Raw genomic sequence first — 21128 nt, forward strand, 5'->3', positions numbered from 1 at the left:
TTAAAATAAGAGAACATAATAAGCATAAACCATGAGATCGTGCAATATAAATAACTTAATAAATGTTTACTTTATGATAGCAAGGAATCGGTTACAAAATCTTGACTTACTGACAAGTCTGTTCATGCATTGAACTCATGCTCGACATAGAGATGGATGAACCTGTGGGAGTCATAATAAATAAAATAAAATATCCACAACACGGAACGGTTCGGCACGATGGTGGAAAAGCGGTCAATGTTTGGGGGAGAGCAGGTCTACCAGTAAACATGGTTAAGATAATACAATACAATCTACCTGACAGCTCTAGAGCGCGGTGTGACTGTGGAAAGTAAAAACACAACACATAAAGTTTAGTCTTTTAGTTGAATAAGTGCAGTTTATTTCTCAAATTATGAAGCGTTAGTACCTGGTGATGTCACAGCCACTGGAAGAGTCATCCTTGGAGTACCTCTATATATGGAAAGACGTGAATTCTGTGAATACTTGTCATAACATACTTTAACAATATTATGGCCACACATATGATCATAGACAATAATCTGTGTTTACCCATTAATCTGAAACCTCCCAGGAGATGTCTGTGTGGGGCAAAACACATTAACATTAAAGAATGAGTCAAGAGCGAATACAACTAATGTAAACTGATATTTCTCACCCTCCTTTGAGAGAGAGGTTTCTTGAGCTCTTCATTCTCTCTTTTCAGCTCAGACACTTGCCTTTAATAAAACACAAATAGATACAAATTTAAAGTTTTGAAGTATGACGGAAATATTTCAGATATTCAACAACAAAAGAGCACCTGTAGAGCTGATCATTGACATCTTTAAGCCTTCGCTCCAGCTCTGCAGACTTGCTTCTATAGAAAGCTATGACACGTTCCTTCTGCCTTTTCTGAAAAACAGCGACCTGAAACACGTCTGAACTTCCAATAGGTAGAAATGTGTTTGCTTAGGGCTTCATGTCAGTGTGGCATTTGATCATTTCATGTAGTCAAGTAAAATAAAATAGAGATGTTATTCAATATCATGTCGATTATAAATGAATTGTAATAAAGTACATTTAATAAGTAAAGGATAATGTACAGGCAGCCGGTTGTTATCGCAGAAATAAGCCCTGACAGTATGATCAGGTATCAGGTAGGAACAGCCGGCTACTTGTACATTATCCCACTTATTACACGGCTACTTACTACATGAGAAAAAAATGAAATGTGATTTTGAAATATTTGATAAGCTCATTTTACTGAATGCAGACCTTCCACGTTTACTGTAAGAAACGACATTCAAATGTCACGAACAGGCGTTTGGTTTAATCATTTGTGAATCTAATGTATGTTATTATAAAACAGTCAGTTCTGGTCCTTCATTATGATTGGTTGAGCCGAGTTCCAAGCTGTAATAAAATACCCGAATTGTAACGGCAGACCGCATTACATACCCTAAATATCACTTTATTTACTTCATTTTATGAAACATATGCTATGCAAATAGAATAAGCCCCACGAAGCAGTGGGTTACAGTGCATTTTATAACAACTAATATATATATATATATATATTCATATTTAATTGTCAAAAAAAACCTAGCAAAATGATTCGCTGCATCCGGGTGACCGTGTGTTATTAGTTTTGAGAGGTTGTTATCTGTGAATAACAGACCTGCAAATGTCACGACTGGCCAATCAGAACCAAGCGTTCCAACGAGTCGTGTAATAAGTGTCTGATAAAACGACTGATACCTGTGCGATATGATCCAGTCAAGTCTGCTGGAGTTTCACTGGATCTGTGAAATACATCTTTTCCTGCGGTTTCATCTTCACAATAATGAAAGGAATATGCAGGAAACAAAAGAGACGAGAAAAGCTGATAAATAAACAAAACCTTCACTTGGGCTTTCAACTGTTTTGCCAATTTGCAACGATTGTTCCCTGATAGCAAACTACACCTGACAGACGTCTGCATTCACATCTGGAAGACATTGTTTGCTCATCTGCTATACGTCTGATGGAAGATGTCACACAGACGTCTGTAATATGTTTATCATTGAGAATGGATGTTAAACTGATATCAAGCAGATGTTTTTACACAGCAGATGTTTTCCAGATCTTTAGCAGATGTACCTGTGCTAACCGGATCCTTTCCGCACCAGGTGAACTCTGTCCATACAGCACACATAAACTCAATGAACTCTCAATAATATCATATATGGCAGTGGCTTTATCTATAGAATGAGGGTCGTTGTCAATGAATGTGTTGTTGGTTCATTGTCTGCATTTAGCATCACAACTGGGGCTGATCATTGTTCTGCTGTAGACGCAGTTTCTGGGTTTAGTTTGACTCACCTGGTCAGATATTGTCAGGTAGTTACAGTCGGCCTGACACACTCTGCACTGACCACTAAACTCTGGAAGACAAAATGTTTGTTACCCGACTAAAAAAGGTCTTAAATAAAAGTGAAAATCTGTTATTATACCAAAGTAAATCCCGCACTCACTTGTATTCATGCAGTCCTGACAGAATATATGACCACAGCTGGACACTACAAATGGTTTCCCTCTTCTCAGAAAACAGTTATTACAGTGAAACCAATCCATGTCTCTGCAGGACCAACAAAACTAATTCTCATATTTACCTCAGAAATGATTTCTTATATAATCGTCGTGTAAAGGTGAATGTTGCGTGTTAACACGTAAGAATGTTTATCTTGGTGTTTGTGTGAAGGGTTTAGCTGCAGTTCACAGAGTAACAGACCGAAACTGAAGCGAAACAAGTCCTGTCAGAACCGGCTCGACTCGAGTGACGTGTCGTTGAGTAAAGTCTCCAGTAGAGGTCACCAACGCCTCACGATGCTATTGATGTGTTTCGATTGCATAGTTTAACGTTAGCGTCAAAAACCCAAGAACCTAACTAACGTTACATGTCACGTTAATCTGTGGGGAATTATTTGAAAGCATAACATGGAGATGAAAAAGGACCCGAAAGGAAGCACACATATGTGAAAACAGGCTTGGATTATCAATGGTCATGCCACAATTAAGAGAGAAAACTGTCATTGATTTTGGAAATATGACGTGTCTATGCAAACTAGACTGGAATTACTTGTGCAGTAAACTGTTTAAATGCACAACACCTTCCAGCTAATAAGAATCCAGTGTTGAGACTGACCATGGTATAATATAGCATGTTAAACTTGTCTTCTTACATGTGACTGCTCCAGATTTATCGTTGTAATAATTACGTGTACTGATTTGTTTTAGAAACTTAGCAAATCATATTTCACTTTGCATTTGGACTTTGCATTTGGACTTCCTGAGTGACTTTGAGCTACAGCTTTTAACTTGGCATCTAAACCATAATTATCATTAGCAGTGAAATGTCATCCTTTAATACATTCAGAATACACTATATAGCCCACTGTATGTCCACTCTTAATTAACAGGGTGCACCACTTCAGCTTGAGGGACTGACTGTGGAATATTTATATTATTTGATCACCAAAATGAACTACAAAAGTGATTCGAATTTAATGACTAAGATTTTCACTTGCCATCTATTAGTCTGATATGCCTGCGATCATGAGGTGGTGGTGCCATCAGTTATTACAAGCTTTTCCTCTGGCAAGGTATGATATTGATAACTATACTCTGAATGAAGATATGCATTATGAGCATTGCTCAGTATGCAGGTAATTTGTCATAAATAGTGCACACTGGAAAAAGTGTACTGTTTTTGCACTCTTTTTATAAAGTCACATGTCAGTCAACAAACAAGTGATCCAACCAGATAATTCATGGAGGTCATCCCAACTGTGCCTGCATAACCCTGACCTTTGAAACAAAAAGGTTAACTGATAGATCTGTGTAAATATGATTTTGTAAATATTTTTTTTACTGTGTTGAAGTTTTAGCTAAAAAGAATCTTGTTTTTCAACAATTCAAGTTATGTAGGGAAATAATTCTGGCATCTTTGTTTACTTATATTCAATTTTGTTTTTTACAATTTGTTGCTAGTGACTAGTGATAGATCCAACTGCGGAATATGACTTGCCGATCTTATAAATTTGAGTCCGGTTTCACTAGATCTCTATCCTTCAGGAACTTATTAAATGCAGGAATATCAACTCCGTTGTGAGTCGATACCTAAACATAGCTACCAGGGAGATAAAGAGCTGAAGGGAAGAACAGCAGGCAGGAGAAGAAGTGACTTTAAATAAACTGAAAAATAATTAATTGAATCATTAATCATTGTGCTGTAATGCTCAGTCTAGGATTGTCAAACTTAGTCTGACTAGAAACAGATTCAATAGGTGTTGTTAACCATGCCAGATAACAGTATCAAAATACTGTCTCCTGATGTTATTATGAACCTTGAGATGGAGACCATTGGAGACTCATATCAAGACAACACAACTCCTAACGAGGTAAAACAATATTGAAAATAAGGACGAAATGAAACAAATAATATGAATAAAAGTGAACCATAAAAGAAATGTATGAATACATATGATAAACGAATAATGTAATGAATGAGATAAATGAAATAGAATAATTAAATGAAAGTTTCTATCCAGATCTCAACTGAAGTTTGCTATGAAAGGTAATAAATACAGTAACATTTGAGGGCAGTGATGTATGTGACTAATAAATTGTAAATGAAGTAACAATCCCTGTCTAATAAATATTCCTGCAATGAGTCTTAGTGCACCCTTCTTGTTTTTCTTTAGTGTGATGTGGCTGGTTTCAGACTACTGGACTTGACCCACATGTGATTGTCTTCTTAATCAATTAGTTATGAATCCATCCAAAATGATATTTCTTATACATTAGATTCCCATCTACCCTGTGTACATTTTAAATGATGAAACGGGATGAGACAAGCTAATAGGTTCATTTTGTTTATTTTGTATATCACACACGCAAGGACAACGCAGTTTCCACGTTTAAACGATTGAGATAAATTCACAGGTCAGGCAATCTAATGTGTATCAAGGATTGCTTAAGTAAGATCTGACGTAGAGCTTTCAGGAACGAAAATGTGCGGCGCTTCGATATCAACAGAGATGAAGCTTTCATCTAGCTCCTCCTCTCTGGATGTGAACTGTAGCTCCTCCTCTCTGGATGTGAACTATAGCTCCTCCTCTCTGGATGTGAACTGTAGCTCCTCCTCTCTGGATCTGTAGCTCCTCCTCCTCCATTTGCTCTGCAGCGAGCACCACTTGTGTAACGTGTGAAAGTGAAAGTGTTACAGCAGAAGCCATTTTACAGTGAGAAGAATCGCCATTTTTATTAAGAAAGAAAATACTGTGAGTATCACATTTATTCAGTAGATTCAATCGCCTGTTTTACTTCATTTACATCGCGTTTATTGTTGTGTGTTGTTTTTTGTATTGAACTCTTGCTCCTGTGTGACATATCGCTCATTGCTCCCTGAATTCTTCATAAGTCGCTTTGGATAAAATCATCTGAAAAATGACTAAATGTAAATGTTATTCTTGTCATTTGGAAGCGTGTTTATAAACAGTCATATGTGACTTGTTTGCCGATTCTCTTGTGAAAATACTCGATATAATGTCTAAGTGAAAGTGGAAGATTCATTCCTGCACCATTTTCTGGCAACAGTATGTCACTAAGTGCTGCTGAGGGGCTACAAACACAACACACAGCACAACACACAGCACAACACACAGCACAACACACAGCACAACACACAGCACAACACACAGCACAACACACAGCACAACACACAGCACAACAACACACAGCACAACAACACACAGCACAACAACACACAGCACAACAACACACAGCACAACAACACACAGCACAACAACACACAGCACAACAACACACAGCACAACAACACACAGCACAACAACACACAGCACAACAACACACAGCACAACAACACACAGCACAACAACACACAGCACAACAACACACAGCACAACAACACACAGCACAACAACACACAGCACAACAACACACAGCACAACAACACACAGCACAACAACACACAGCACAACAACACACAGCACAACAACACACAGCACAACAACACACAGCACAACAACACACAGCACAACAACACACAGCACAACAACACACAGCACAACAACACACAGCACAACAACACACAGCACAACAACACACAGCACAACAACACACAGCACAACAACACACAGCACAACAACACACAGCACAACAACACACAGCACAACAACACACAGCACAACAACACACAGCACAACAACACACAGCACAACAACACACAGCACAACAACACACAGCACAACAACACACAGCACAACAACACACAGCACAACAACACACAGCACAACAACACACAGCACAACAACACACAGCACAACAACACACAGCACAACAACACACAGCACAACAACACACAGCACAACAACACACAGCACAACACACAGCACAACACACAGCACAACACACAGCACAACACACAGCACAACACACAGCACAACAACACACAGCACAACTCAACACAACTCACAACACGCAACCATGGAGAAGCTAAGTGGGAGCGCTAATCTGAAATTTAAAAGAGAGAAGGATATCAGGAACGCAGATAGGCAATTTATTTACGCTAGTTAACGTTAGCATGAGCAACTAGTCTGCTAAGGCACATTCCGTCAACGAGGACAGCTCAGCTAGCCAGAACATTTCTTCACTGCCGGCTCGAAAAAGAATAAAAATTATTCCTAGTGGTGGCTCCATGAAATTTTGTTTGTTTATTGTTTTTGCGAAATGCAATGTTTATATTGCGCTATAACCTGATTGTCCTGTTGAATTCTGAGGTGATTTCTGTTTAAAATGAGCTGAGGACCAAAACTTGATTCTAGGAGATTCAATGGATTTTTGTTTGTCTTGTCTGTGATCTTCCTCTGTGATGGCTCTATCAATGCATTTGTGTTTGGAGTTGGTGTTGTTAAATAAATATTGGAGGCTTTGAAAGTCGTTGCTTATTTATTTTTATTTTTTATTCTAACGCAGTTTGACAGACGTCTAGGCTATTTATTTGGAAATGGACCCGAAAAGAAAGCAGGAGTCAAGATCAGAGGAAAGAAAGCAGAAACTGCGAGATTATCCCTGGGAATCACTTGCAGGTAAGTCCATGTTTAATCAATTTAAATTGGGGAAATGTGCATGATGTGCTGCTACTGATCGTAATGCGTCTCGAACTTGCTGAAGTTCATGTTAGCAAACTGTTGCTTTAACTTTAATTTCTGTGAAGCTTGCAATCTGAATTGAGATTTTACTGTTAAACATTACCTTTGCATTTAACAAATAACTGACGCCAGCTAGCTGTTACTTTCTTTACTATCTTTCTTTAGATATTGAGCTGTAGTTTATGGTTTATTTTGATGTGATGGTGGTTAATACTTTCTCAGTATCAGTTAACATTAGCAGTCAGTGCAGTGCAGCACATTGTAGGCGAACAATTCCTGTTCAATATTTCTGAGTTCTGATACAAAAGCCTTTAAGTGCCATCTGACATTTTGCTCTATAATAAACAATTTTATCAATCTTGTATATTTAAGTTCAGTCATTTCACTTAAATGACAATTAATAGGTTATTTTCATTGCCAGTTGAGTGAAAATGCTGAACTTAAATATACGAACTTGATAAAAATGATCATTCTAGAAGAAAATTCAGATGGCTCTTCATATATATAAAAAATATAAAATGTCATTATGAATGATATGGCTATCAACGGCCCTGAGGGCGGATGGCCACGAATCTCTTTAGGTTTCTATAATAAAGTCATCCAGTCCGCTATTTAAACTCTGTATTACTCCAGTGACTTAACAGAGGAAGACGTTTAGTTAAAATAGAGGTAAATTAAATCGGTCATTATTACAGTTCCTACATTTGCTATGTTATGGTTTCAAAATATAAAGAACACTTAGAAAATAGTAATATAGTCGCCATAAATGTGGAAAACCTCTCATTGGGGACCAAGCCCATAGTATTGGGTTAAGCCCCCAATGTCTCCCACGTCTGGCTCCGCCCCTTCAGTCCATGTTAGAAATGTAAAGCACAATAGGGCAGTTCAACAATAATATGAGACACTTCACTGTTTAAAAGATGAAATGTGCAGCTTAGCTGAGGATGACTGGTTTAAAGAAGTGTCTAACACAGTACTTTTATTGCAGGAACAATCAATCTCTCCAGAGAGTTTAAAAGGTGAGATGAGTAAAGATTTTAATATATAAATTTGTCCTTTTTAACTGTAATTGCGAAACGTGTTACATGTGTTTGGTTTGTCTGATAGCTGTCAGAGTTTAAACTTAAAACAACTTTAAACAAGATTTAGCTAAATTTATACATAAAATATATATTTCATGTAAGCAATATAGTTGTCCTTACAAATATGTTGAACTATAATAGTTTATCTTAGCAGAAATTACTTTTTACTTTATTTTCTGAATATTTGTTATTCATATATCCTATATTTATTCTAATATACTATACAAATTTATCACATTACTGACACATTGCATAAACTCATTATATAAATGTTGTTTTAGTTTGACTGGTGGAGAATCTCCTAAACCCAGCTGTGTGTCCATGAAGAGTGAAGCATCAATGGGTGATCCACCTACATTCAGTTCAGGAGACTGTGATGATCCAGATGTGAGGTGAGAACAGTCTGATGGTTTAGACGAGTAAATCACTTCATCAGTCTTTATTCTCTGATCTGAGTCTGTGCTGTTGATGTTACTGCAGATATTCACTGAACACTTTACTGACAGATACACACATTAATCCAAGTGTTCACTGTATGAAACACATATTTCATTTATTGTTACATTACAGAAACACAACAAATGTCTCAATCAAAGGGAAGCACATGGAGTCTGTTTTCCAGGTGAGTGTGTGTGTGTGTGTGTGTGTGTGTGTGTGTGTGTGTGTCTGTCTGTGTGTCTGTGTGTCTGTGTGTGTGTGTGTGTGTGTGTGTGTGTGTAGATGCTCTTCTTCAAATGAAGCTTTAAACTGATTTTACCCCCAAATATGTTTATAAGTCCAAAATCAAATCTGTATGTTTAAGGGGCGTTTCATGAGATTCTTTTACTGTCAGTCGTACTGCAGCTTTACACAGATTACTGTTATTATTACTGATGATTCTGAAACATGTTTAGATGTTTAGTTTCAAACTGATTCATTGTAGTAAGAAGTCACGATCATATTGATTTGAAATAGATCTCAGTGTGTTATCAATGCTGATGTGTATTTGATGCTTTGAGAATCATTTGAAGGAAAAATATGAATTAAAGAAAATATGATTTTGTTTCTGTAGTTTTGATGTGTGTTTATAGTGTTTAAATGTGTTATAGGTTTCATGAAATGAGGTTCAAGCTATTTAGAAAAAACTGTGTTCACTAAAATGAGCATTAAAACCTTTTTCTGCTCTCATAAGAAAACTAAATCATGTGTGTTTGAACAATGTTTTCAGAAGCTTGAGGACAAACTCATCTCTCTGATGAAGAAAGAGCTGAAGATCTTCAAGAGTCTACTGAGTCCAGATTACCCATCATGCTCTGAGAGAGAAGAGGAGGATGATGAAGATCAGATCAGAGTCAGAGAGATGTTTCTGAAGATCACACTGAACGTCCTGAGGAAGATGAAGCAGACAGACCTCGCTGACAAACTACAGACCAGTAAGAGATTTTATTCCTGTGGATTCTTTTTTTTATTTGTCATTTCATGTATTTAACTTATTTTGTTTTCCTTTACACAACAGAACTCGCCCCTTTATACATGAAGAAACACAAATCCAGACTAAAAGAGAAATTCCAGAGAATGAATGAAGGAATCTCAAGTCAAGGAAGCTCAACACTTGTGAATGAGATCTACACAGAGCTGTACATCACAGAGGGAGGGAGTGAAGACATCAATAATGAACATGAGGTGAGACAGATTGAGACGGCATCCAGAAGATCAGAGACACAAGAAACACAAATCAAATGTAATGACATCTTTAAAGTCTCACCTGAACTAAACAAACCCATCAGAAGTGTGCTGACTAAAGGAGTCGCTGGAATTGGAAAAACAGTCTCTGTGCAGAAGTTCATTCTGGATTGGGCTGAAGGAAAAACAAATCAAGATCTTCACTTCATATTTCCACTTCCTTTCAGAGAACTGAATCTGATCAAACAGACAAATATCAGTCTGATGGATCTTCTTCATCAGTTCTTCACAGATACAACAGAACGGAGATTGACAGACTTGGATGATTATAAAGTTGTGTTTATCTTTGATGGTCTGGATGAGTGTCGTCTTCCTCTAGATTTCTCAAAGAATCCGAGTTTGTTTGATGTCAGTGAATCAGCGTCAGTGGATGTGCTGCTGACAAACCTCATCAAGGGGAATCTGCTTCCTTCTGCTCTGATCTGGATCACCTCTCGACCAGCAGCAGCCAATCAGATTCCTCCTCAGTGTGTTGATCTGATCACAGATGTACGAGGATTCAATGACCCTCAGAAGGACGAGTATTTCAGGAAGAGAATCAATGATGAGAGTCTGGCCAACAGGATCATCACACACATGAAATCATCCAGAAGTCTGTACATCATGTGTCACATCCCAGTCTTCTGCTGGATTTCAGCCACTGTTCTCCAGAGAATGTTGAGTGAAGCAGAGAGTCCAGCACAGATCCCCAAGACTCTCACTCACATGTTCACACACTTCCTGATGTTTCAGATCAAACAGAAGAGTCAGAAGTATGATGGGAAATGTGAGATAGATCTTCAGCAGGCTAGAAAGAGTCTTGAGTCTCTGGGAAAACTGGCTTTTCAACAGCTGGAGAAAGGGAACCTGATCTTCTATGAGGAGGATCTGAGAGAGTGTGACATTGATGTCAGAGAAGCGTCAGTGGACTCAGGAGTTTGTACTCAGATCTTCAGAGAGGAGTTTGGACTGAACCTGGGGAAGGTGTTCAGCTTTGTGCATCTGAGCGTTCAGGAGTTTCTCGCTGCTTTATTCAAGTTTCTGTCATTTCTTCAGCAAACATCAGAAAACTTCAGCGGATTGAGATCAAATATGAGTGATTTACTGAAGAGTGAAGTGGACAAGGCCTTACAGAGTGAGAACGGACACCTGGATCTTTACCTCAGATTTCTTCTGGGTCTCTCACTGAAGTCCAGTCAGACAATCTTACGAGATCTGATGACACAGACAGGAAGAAGCTCTAACAGTAAACAGGAAATAGTCGAGTACATTAAGATGAAGATCAGAGAGAATCTCTCTCCAGAGAAATCCATCAATCTGTTTCACTGTCTGAATGAACTCAATGATCATTCTCTAGTGCAGGAAGTACAAACATATGTGAACAGAGGAGATGAGTCTAGTCTTGCTGGAGTCCGTCTCTCTCCTGCTCAGTGGTCGGCTCTGGTGTTTGTGTTACTGAACTCAGAAGAGAAGCTGGATGAGTTTAATCTGAGGAAATATGATCCATCAGATGAATGTCTTCTGAGGCTTCTGCCAGTGATCAAAGCATCCAGAACAGCTGAGTGAGTCATTTACCTGCAGTTTCACCTGAACATCTAACAGTCCACATTACTGTAGTTAATGTCCTACAGAGACACAATAAAACATGATGGAATTGTTCACTGCATCTATAGAGTGAGAGCTGCTCTCTTGTGGGTTTTTCTGATTTTCATTCATTTGTTTTTTATTTATAATCGTCTGTCAGGGTTCAGTTCTTGCAGTGATTCTCTATCAGGTGCAGATGTTGCTTCAGCTCTTGTGCAGATGATTCTCATTGTTCAAACATTATCTCTTGATGTGTTTATATCTTCACTGTTATCTTGTTATTTCTCTCTCAGTCTGAGGGGCTGTAATCTGACAGAGAAAAGTTGTTCATCACTGGCGTCAGTTCTCAGATCAAACTCCTCAAGTCTGACAGAACTGAACCTGAGTCTCAATAAACTGAAGGATTCAGGAGTGAAGCTGCTCTCTGATGGACTGAAGAATACAAACTGTAAACTGAAGACATTAAAGTAAGAAAATCCTTAAAGCAATAAAGTTAAACATGTGTATGTATTATGTAAATGAAGGTCTTCATAAGTTTATCAGAATCATCTTTATATGTAAGAGACTCAACAGTGACTGTCAGTCAATGACTCTCTGTTGATTCAGATTCATACAGAATTATCACCAAACTGAGATCATTATAATAACTAACTTGAATATATTAAACTATTCATGATATTATTGTGATTTACATATTTAAATGTATTACTTCAATCTTGTAAAAAGGGACATAATTTGATACATTGATGAATAATAAAAATATATTAAATAATTGTTCTATTAATTATTGTCTAAATGTTATTGTCATTATCTCATTTATTTTCTTCTCTCTTCAGTCTGTCGTTCTGCAGTATTGGATCTGAAGGTTGTGTTGCTCTGACTTCAGCTCTGAGATCAAACCCCTCACATCTGACACAACTGGATCTGAGTGATAATAATCCAGAAGATTCAGGAGTGAAGCTGCTCTCTGATCTACTGAAGGATCCACACTGTCAACTACAGACACTACAGTGAGTTACTTATCAAATTATAATTTATTTATAAACAATTTTGTTAAATACAAGTGACTGTCGAGTATTTTTGCTGTTTCACTTTTGTTCTTGTGTAAATTTGATGTAGTCACTTTACTTGTATTATGTTTTCTCTTGGATAAACTAATTCTTCTTCTATTAATCTCATTTGTAAGTCTCTCTGGATAAAAACATTTCCCCAATTAATAAATGTAATTGTATTATACAGAAAGTTTCTCTCCATTTACATGAAGTTAACATGACATACTGTTCTTGTGTTTCTGGACTCACATCATGTTTTACTGAAGTTCACTGTCACTCATAGAAGTTTTCAAGCTTTCATTGAAATGAGATCAACTTGATTTGATTATGAGTTTATTACTTAAGTTTTAGCACACTTTTGTTTTGTTATTTCTCTTTCAGTCTGAGTTACTGTAATCTGACAGAGAAAAGTTGTTCATCACTGGCGTCAGTTCTCAGATCAAACTCCTCAAGTCTGACAGAACTGAACCTGAGTCACAATAAACTGAAGGATTCAGGAGTGAAGCTGCTCTCTGATGGACTGAAGAATACAAACTGTAAACTGAAGACATTACAGTAAGAAAATCCTTAAAGCAATAAAGTTAAACGTGTGTGTATTATGTAAATGAAGGTCTTCATACGTTTATCAGAATCATCTTTATATGTAAGAGACTCAACAGTGACTGTCAGTCAATGACTCTCTGTTGATTCAGATTCATACAGAATTATCACCAAACTGAGATCATTTTAATAACTAACTTCAATATATTAAACTATTCATGATATTATTGTGATTTACAATCATTTAATTTATTACTTGTATCTTGTAAAAAGGGACAAAATTTGATACATTGATGAATAATAAATAATATATCCTCCTGATTATTTTCTAAATGTTATTGTCATTATTTCATTTATTTTCTTCTCTCTTCAGTCTGTCTCTCTGCAGTATTGGATCTGAAGGTTGTGTTGCTCTGACTTCAGCTCTGAGATCAAACCCCTCACATCTTACACAACTGGATCTGAGAGGTAATAATCCAGAAGATTCAGGAGTGAAGCTGCTCTCTGATCTACTGAAGGATCCACACTGTCAACTACAGAAACTACAGTGAGTTATTTATTATTTTTAAATCATTATATTTCTATAAACTATAACCACACTGTATTGTTTGGCTCAAACTAGTCGACATGAATGCTCTGGCACGACATTTAAAGCTTGATGTCGACTAGTCGCGGGTCATGTGGGCTAATAAATATATTGACGTTGTTCTAAAGTCGTAGGCCGTCACAAACAAACTCGACACATGTTTCTGTTGTTTCATCTATTAGTGCTCATGACACTTTCAGTGGACTTGTTGTAAATGCAAGTGAAGTTTGGTCTGTACACTCGCTTCAGATCTGAAGTAACGTAAAGCTGCTGTAGAGATCCACCTGCTGCTCTTTTACTACCAGCGACCTCACGCTTTAAAATAGTTTTATTTTAGTTGTTGTTGCTCTCGTGCAATAGATGAAAAATAGATCATTTGGTTTTAGATGCTATTATATTAAGAGGCTGTTTTGCAGGAGTCCCTCCATTCTCTGAGTTTACTCAACTAATATAAAGTCCATACAACCTTACTTTCTTCTGCAAAAACACAGTTTGTAGCCATAAACTTCTATTGTATGGATACAAAACCAATGACAAGACAATGAGGACAAATGTTTTATCAAAATATCTTTTGTGAGAAGAAAGTCATACAGGTTTGGAATGACACAAGGTGTAAATGATTAAATAATTTTCTTTTTTGGGGACCAGTTGTTATAAACCTGAATACATTTCTTTGTTTTGCTGAACACAAATAAACACGAGATATTGTAACTCAGCCGTTGTGGGTCACTATTGACTCCCATAGTAGTCTTTTCATTTTTGAGTGAACTGTTCCTTTAAGTATCCAGTCAACAAAATAAACTTTATTAGAGATGTTTTAGGACTAGTTTTATTCAGTGTATACAAAAATATCTATTTGTTTGCAAGACATTAAGTAGATTTACAGTGAACAAGTGACAGAAATGTTTTGTACTCACACTTGTGTTAATGTTGGTGTGGCTGCACTTCTTGTATTGTGTTCTCTCTCTCAGATTAATTTAATATGATTTGTAAGTATAATGTCATTGTGACATGATGTTGATAATGACTGAGATGAGTGAATATTAATATCATATCTGATGTTTCTCCTCAATGTTTTACAGTATTGAGCCTCAACTGAAACAATCACATGAAGAGTGAAAGGATTCCCTTCATTCAGTAAAGATCATCTGAGCCTTTTTCTCTCTGAAGACTGTGACATCACCGCTGACGGCTGTGAAGCGCTAAAAAGTGTCTTATTTATCATTATTTCCAAAACAATATAATGTCTTTTTCCACATGTGAGGGAGTGTAAGTGATGATGAATATTGATGTGTTTCACACCTGGAGAGATAAACACCAAACACCTATAATGGACATCAAGCTGAAATATTCTGAAGCAACTAGAACAAAAAATGTGATCAAACTTCATATGTTTTATTGGTCATTTCTTTATCAAATGGTTCAGACTATGATCAACATGAGCACACAGTTACACATCATATGTCTGTCATGTGTTCTGTCTTTAACATGAACTGATTTAATAAGCTCAGAGATTCAGTGATGCAGAAACTTTCCTGAAATAAAACTGTAAATAACTGTTAACATATAATCTGCAAAGTATTGAATAATAATATAAATATGAATACTAACAAAGCCCACACATAACAAAAAAACGTTATTGGTGGTGTGGAATGATCTATTTAGTCTTTATATTGTGATTCGTTTTCAGAAATATATTACAGACAGTGACGGCTGAGAGCGCACCCTGTATATTGTCTTTTTTTTTTACAAATGCACGTTTGGTTGTCAATGTACCCAAATAAAAGTATAAACCCTCTACACTTTTATATGATGTCTTACACACATATGTTTGATCACTAATGTCGAGTTGATTCTGATGCTATGAGAACAAGATCCAGCGGGAGGAGCGTCAAGATGGCGCTGTGACAGGTTTTGTAAGCTGAGAAACAAATCGTGTAATTCTCACAAATGAAAACACAAATTCCTTTAAGTTGTCTACTACTATCGTTATGTTGCTTATTGTGGTCGATTTAGATTAAATATTGACGTTCGAGTAGCGCAACAATTGATCCATCATCAGTTTCGCTGCACAATTCAGAAAATGTCGTTGACACCTGGAAGTGAACTTTCTTTGAGTGATGTGCATGAGAATATCATCCGAATTCTCTCTGAGAAAATCAACGAGTGATCCGATCAGATTGAAATCATGGTTAGGCTAAAGAAAACTCTTCCAACATTGAAGCTTTGGGCAAATCTCTTACCTCAGTGCACGATGATGTAATGGTTCTGCAGAAAGAAAACGAAATGCTAGCAAGTGCAAATGCTCTCCTGGAAAAAAAGGAAACGGAATGAACATCAAAATTCAGGATCAGGAGTTACAGCTGCAGATGGCGCCTGCATTTGTATGTCGGAGCAAACTAAGGAAACGTGAAAATGAGAGCCATGGAACTATGCAAAGCGGTGGTTTCGGACACAGACAGACGGGTGGTAGCAGATGGTCTGGATGTGGCACATCGTCTGGGCTGCTTTAAAACTTCGGCTGATGGAAGAGGAGTGAAACCAAGACCGGTGACCATGAGGTTCATTTCCCGTACCGCCAGAGATTTTATATGGATAAACTAAAAAAACAATGAATATCTGACCACCAAGGGACTATGGTTTAAGGACTTGACTGCGGTCGACAGAGAAGCACGGAATCGCCTTTGGCCGGTTGTGCTGAGAGCAAGAATGAAGGCAAAAATGCAAACTTCACCGGAGCAAGAGCTTTCATCGATGGGAGAGAGATTCATTCTGAAGAAGATAACTGAACATAGGCTTGATCGACTTGTTGCAGTCTGCAATTGGCTTTATTGTATATGATAGTTGATCTTTGTGTGAGAAAGAAGAAAAACTGAAGAAAAGAAGAAATGTGCTTTTGAGATCTACATCTGATGGTTAAACTGGATGCACTTGAAGTTATTTTTTCTTTTCTCAATGTTTGCAACTGTTTAAATTCTTGGGTATCATTTGTGAGAATCCCATTATGTGAAAGTTTAAAGTTTATACTTTTATTACTCTTGTGTTTCTTTATTAAAATTGTTCTAACGCATTTATGTCTTTCTTTCCAAAGTTATGTGGGGCGGAGATTTCAATACTGTGTTGAATGAAACCATTGATAGATGGCCTCCTAAAACTAGCCCAGACCCTTCTAGTGAACTGGATAATGTCTGTTTAAGGGTCTTATAGATGTGTGGCGATGTCAGAATCCAGACAGGGAAGAATATACATGAGGACTCATCTCTTCATTCTCATATTGATTATTGACTTGTGTCTAATGATTTAACTAATAATGTTCAATGTATTGACAGAACCTTGCATAGTGACGGATCATAAAGGTGTCGTGATTGTGGATGAAGAACCCAATTACAGGCAGCGTTGGTGAAGGGGTTAACACACAGACTTTAATTAACAAGAACAAAAACACCCTCGATGGGGGAAAACACTAACAAAACTAAGATACAAAATTGAAACCAAATACTTCCCACAAAGGGGGCAAACATAAACAACTAGGAATAACAAAGACCTAGGGTATCTACATACAAAGACCAGTACACATGACCGGGGACCATGGCAGGAGACAAGTAGGCTACAGCACACAGGTACAACGAACGAGCACAAGACAATAGACAAGAGGGCATTTTATAGGGAGACTAACAAAGGAGATAACAATGGGCAGGTGTGGGTACTGAAACACTCAGGGAAGGTTAACGAGACAAAAGGGCGGGAAACACTGACGAGACACGAGAAAGCACATGGCAAGTCAGAATCAAAACAAAGCCATGTCTTTCTCACACAAAACCTAAGGCTATGAAATGACTCCGCTGCAAGACCAAGAATAAACATGACATGATAGCGGAATCATGACAAAAGGAATATTTATTCAAAGAAATACGGTACAATCAGTCAAAAAACATAACAGTTAATTAAACAACAAATTGCTTGAGAAGAAGGTTTAAAGGAAAACATTAAAGATATTATTGATAAATATAGAAAAATTGCAGATTTTGAAAGATCATATGGAAAGTATTGGGAATTAATGAAGTTTCATATTAGAAAAGCATTTATTTATCAAGGAAAATTGGAGACAAAAAATTGAAAGATGAAAGAAAAACAATTACGGATATTTTTAATTTGTGCAAAAAGAAAAAGAAACTTGACTGATTGTGAGTTACAAAAAATTACAATTATTGCAAATTGACTTAGATAAGATCTATGAGGATAAAGCAAGAGGAGCTTTTATCAGAACTTAAATGGTTAGAAAAAGGGGAAAAATACAAAATGTTTTTATGGCCTTGAAAAAAGAAACTGTGATTCTGCCTCAATCTGTAAATAAATAAGTAGATAATTCCTCAGTTATTTCGAAGTATGTTGCCCAGTTTTGTAGTCATTTGTATTCTCACATATCAGCTTCTTCTGACATTGATACGTTTTTAAATTGAGTACAAAAACAAATGTATCAGAACTTTCAGAATGTTTGTGATTAAGAAATAGAAGAGTTGCGAGAGTGTATTAACTTATTAAAGAGTAAGAAATCTCCAGGCAATGACAGGCTAACCGGTGATTTTTATAAGACTTTTGCCAAAGAACTTTCACCCTGACACGATCGTGGTAGTGGAAGAACCCAATTGCAAGGCAGCGGAGATGAAGGGGTTAACAAGACTTTAATCAAACAACAAAAACACCCTCGATGGGGAAAACACTAACTACACAAGATACTAAAACCAATCACTTCCCACAAGGGGGACAAAAATAACAAACCACTGGGTAACTTAACATTACTCAGACCAGAACTAGACATGACCAAATAACCGTACCTATGGTGCAGGAAACATGTACAATCAACCAGCACAAGACAATGGACAAGAGGGTATTATATAGGGAGACTAACAAAGGAGATAACGATGGGCAGGAGTGGGTAATGCGACACAGGAGGAAAGCTATACTAGGAACGAGAGGGGCAGGGCCAAATGACGAGACAGGAGAGAACGCATATTATGTCCTGATTGACAATAATATGTTTCTCTCCACATAAAACACGTGGGTCTGTCATGATTCTGTTCCTAGACCAGAAAATCAAGACAAGAGCAGGCAGAATCATGACACACCCTTTTTACTATTAGTATTTGAATAAGATATACAAAATTGTGAATTGCCTGTTTCATTAAAACAAGGAGTTATAACATTGATTCCCAAACCTTATAAAGACCTTATAAATTCGAGGGCTATTAGTTTGCTAAATAATGACAGTAAACTGTTTGCAATGATTTTAGCTAGAAGACTAAAGCAAGGTGTAGACAAAAGAGAACAGTCTTATGCATATCAGGAATAACAGTAGACTAGTCTTAGATATGATTGATTATAATCACTTTATTGAGGATGAAAGTTTTATTTTATTTATTGATTTCAATTTATTCAATTTATAATCAGCTTTTGATACGGTGATTCATAGTTTTATTTTCAAAGTCATTCAGTTGTTTGGTGGAGATATGTTTTTGAAAGCAGTTAAAACATTATATAGTGGGTGTAATAGTTTTATCAAACTTGCTCATGGTACCTCACAAAGATTCAATATTCATCGTGGCACTAGGCAAGGAAGCCCCCCCCTCTCTCCTTTTTTATTTTGTTAGTCACTCAAGTTTAAGCATCACATATAAAAATAAATCAATTGAATGGTATCACAACTTTAAGTGAACAACTTAAACTTAGTCAGTTTGCAGATGATACTGCAGTCCAGTGACGTTGCTTTGAGGGGAGCTGAAGCCCCCCTAAAGGTCTAGCTTAGCCCCCCTAAAATATTGTAAGTACAAATGTGTAAAAGTATTCGAGATCACTTTAAAGTCCCCTTTAAAATTCTTATTATGAAAACGGCGGCAGGTTACGTTATTTAGCGCATTCTTCAGTTCATAGCAGTGGATTTAACGTCATAAGCGAGTACAAGGTGACATCTGCATCTTTTCTATTATTTGTTATTAATACAGATTACATAATATCATGCAGGAGCAATACAAGACCCTTTTCTCATCCACTGAAAAACGTCTTGTCTGCGTTCACCCCTCACTGTTAACTAGTTTACGTTACATACAGCAAACTAAAATCATTTCACACCGATGACGGCATACTTTGCAAAACAAGCATGACAGATATGTGTCATTCATGATGATGTTTTATTTTTCTGCACCCAGTTATTGAGAGCTGATGGTAGTTTCGAGAGCCCCGGAAAGACCTCGGGCAGATAGAGTAACTGTAGTTCAGCCTGGTTATTTGCGAAGACGAATATTTATGAATTATTATATTATTGACTTAAAATGTATTGTGGATGTAATACATGAACACTCAGTCATGCACAGGAGTGACAGCGCTCGGCAGAATGAACGGGAGGGAAACATCAATATCATCAAGTTATTTCTTTCAGCAGTTGATTGTGACATTTATTATGTGGATTTGTGACAGTTGTAGTCACTTTGAATTATAAATGTTGCAGATCGATCGATTAATGTGATATTCATTTAGATAACTTTTCTTTAATCTGCAATTTTTTTCTGAATTATTAATTTTAGTAATGTAAACAGTATGTGGTGCTAAGAGAGGGGCTATGTACAGTATTATTTATTTATATTTATCCTCATAGGAGACTGAGCCCCCTAACATTGAAAACCTAGAATCGCCCCTGCAGCAGTCTATTTGCAAAACAAATGTGAAATATAAATTTTTTTTATATATATTGAGGAATTCAGTGCTGCTTCAGGACGTCACGCCACAGGAGTACAGGATGAGAAAACTGGGATTTCATTAGAGGAATAACCAAGGAACAAATAAATCCCCGGAAAGTATACCAAAAAAACAAGAATGTTTCTCCAAAACATGTAAGTAACCAAAATCCATAACAGGTAAGTTTTCTCAAAAATAGGAAAAGTATGAACTCCACAATCAAGTATATGCCTTCAAAAAACAAGTAAATTCCACAACAGGTATCAAACATAACACGTAACGACATCAACACCGAACAAAAACTGAACCAAAATGCACAAACTAAATAGTAGGGCTGGGTTTTGCGACCAAATTGGCGATTCGATTCTTGTTTTTATGGTTTCGATTCGATTCGAGTCGATTCAATATCGATTAGTTATCATTACGTAGATGAAAATTCTAGTTCTGTAAGCATGGAATCCACATTTAAGTATATATGCTGGTAACTGAAACTCTTACTCTCTTACATTAGTTAAATACACGTACACATTGACAGTAGAGCCCATACAATTATGTTAGGAATTACTTTTTATTTTTACTTTGGGTAACCAAACAAGTAACCAACAATCAGATTTTGACTTTTTATTTTAAAAGTTAAATTCATAACAAAATAAAACAGATT

At 36.8% G+C, this 21128-nt stretch overlaps 2 protein-coding genes across 2 annotated transcripts; one reads left to right on the forward strand and one right to left on the reverse strand.

Annotated features, from left to right (window-relative positions):
* Positions 1–293: 293 nt before the first annotated feature.
* Positions 294–1815, reverse strand: LOC306892475 (E3 ubiquitin-protein ligase RNF212B-like; the record flags this gene model as incomplete). The annotated part of the gene is given in 7 exon segments (XM_079453602.1): positions 294–322; positions 410–453; positions 553–581; positions 659–719; positions 803–909; positions 1741–1758; positions 1762–1815. Coding segments are annotated over 7 exon segments (342 nt in total).
* A 3361-nt stretch (positions 1816–5176) lies between these two features.
* LOC306891708 (NLR family CARD domain-containing protein 3-like) lies at positions 5177–15545 on the forward strand. Its single transcript, XM_079452186.1, has 12 exons — positions 5177–5303; positions 7018–7130; positions 8182–8212; positions 8557–8667; positions 8846–8897; positions 9483–9687; positions 9771–11538; positions 11854–12027; positions 12397–12570; positions 12994–13167; positions 13526–13699; positions 14821–15545. The coding sequence occupies exons 2-12, from the start codon at positions 7049–7051 to the stop codon at positions 14855–14857; spliced, it is 2982 nt and encodes a 993-aa protein (XP_079308312.1). The 5' UTR covers positions 5177–5303; positions 7018–7048; the 3' UTR covers positions 14858–15545.
* Positions 15546–21128: the final 5583 nt, after the last annotated feature.

Source organism: Barbatula barbatula (genome assembly GCF_947034865.1).
Source record: "Barbatula barbatula genome assembly, chromosome: 3".
Lineage (NCBI taxonomy): Eukaryota > Metazoa > Chordata > Actinopteri > Cypriniformes > Nemacheilidae > Barbatula > Barbatula barbatula.

Coding starts and splice junctions, on each gene's coding strand:
- LOC306891708 (XM_079452186.1), top strand. CDS start 7,049: ATGGACCCGAAAAGAAAGCAGGAGTCAAGATCAGAGGAAAGAAAGCAG. Junction 8,898..9,482: donor ACATGGAGTCTGTTTTCCAG/GTGAGTGTGTGT, acceptor CAATGTTTTCAG/AAGCTTGAGGACAAACTCAT. Junction 13,700..14,820: donor TGTCAACTACAGAAACTACA/GTGAGTTATTTA, acceptor AATGTTTTACAG/TATTGAGCCTCAACTGAAAC.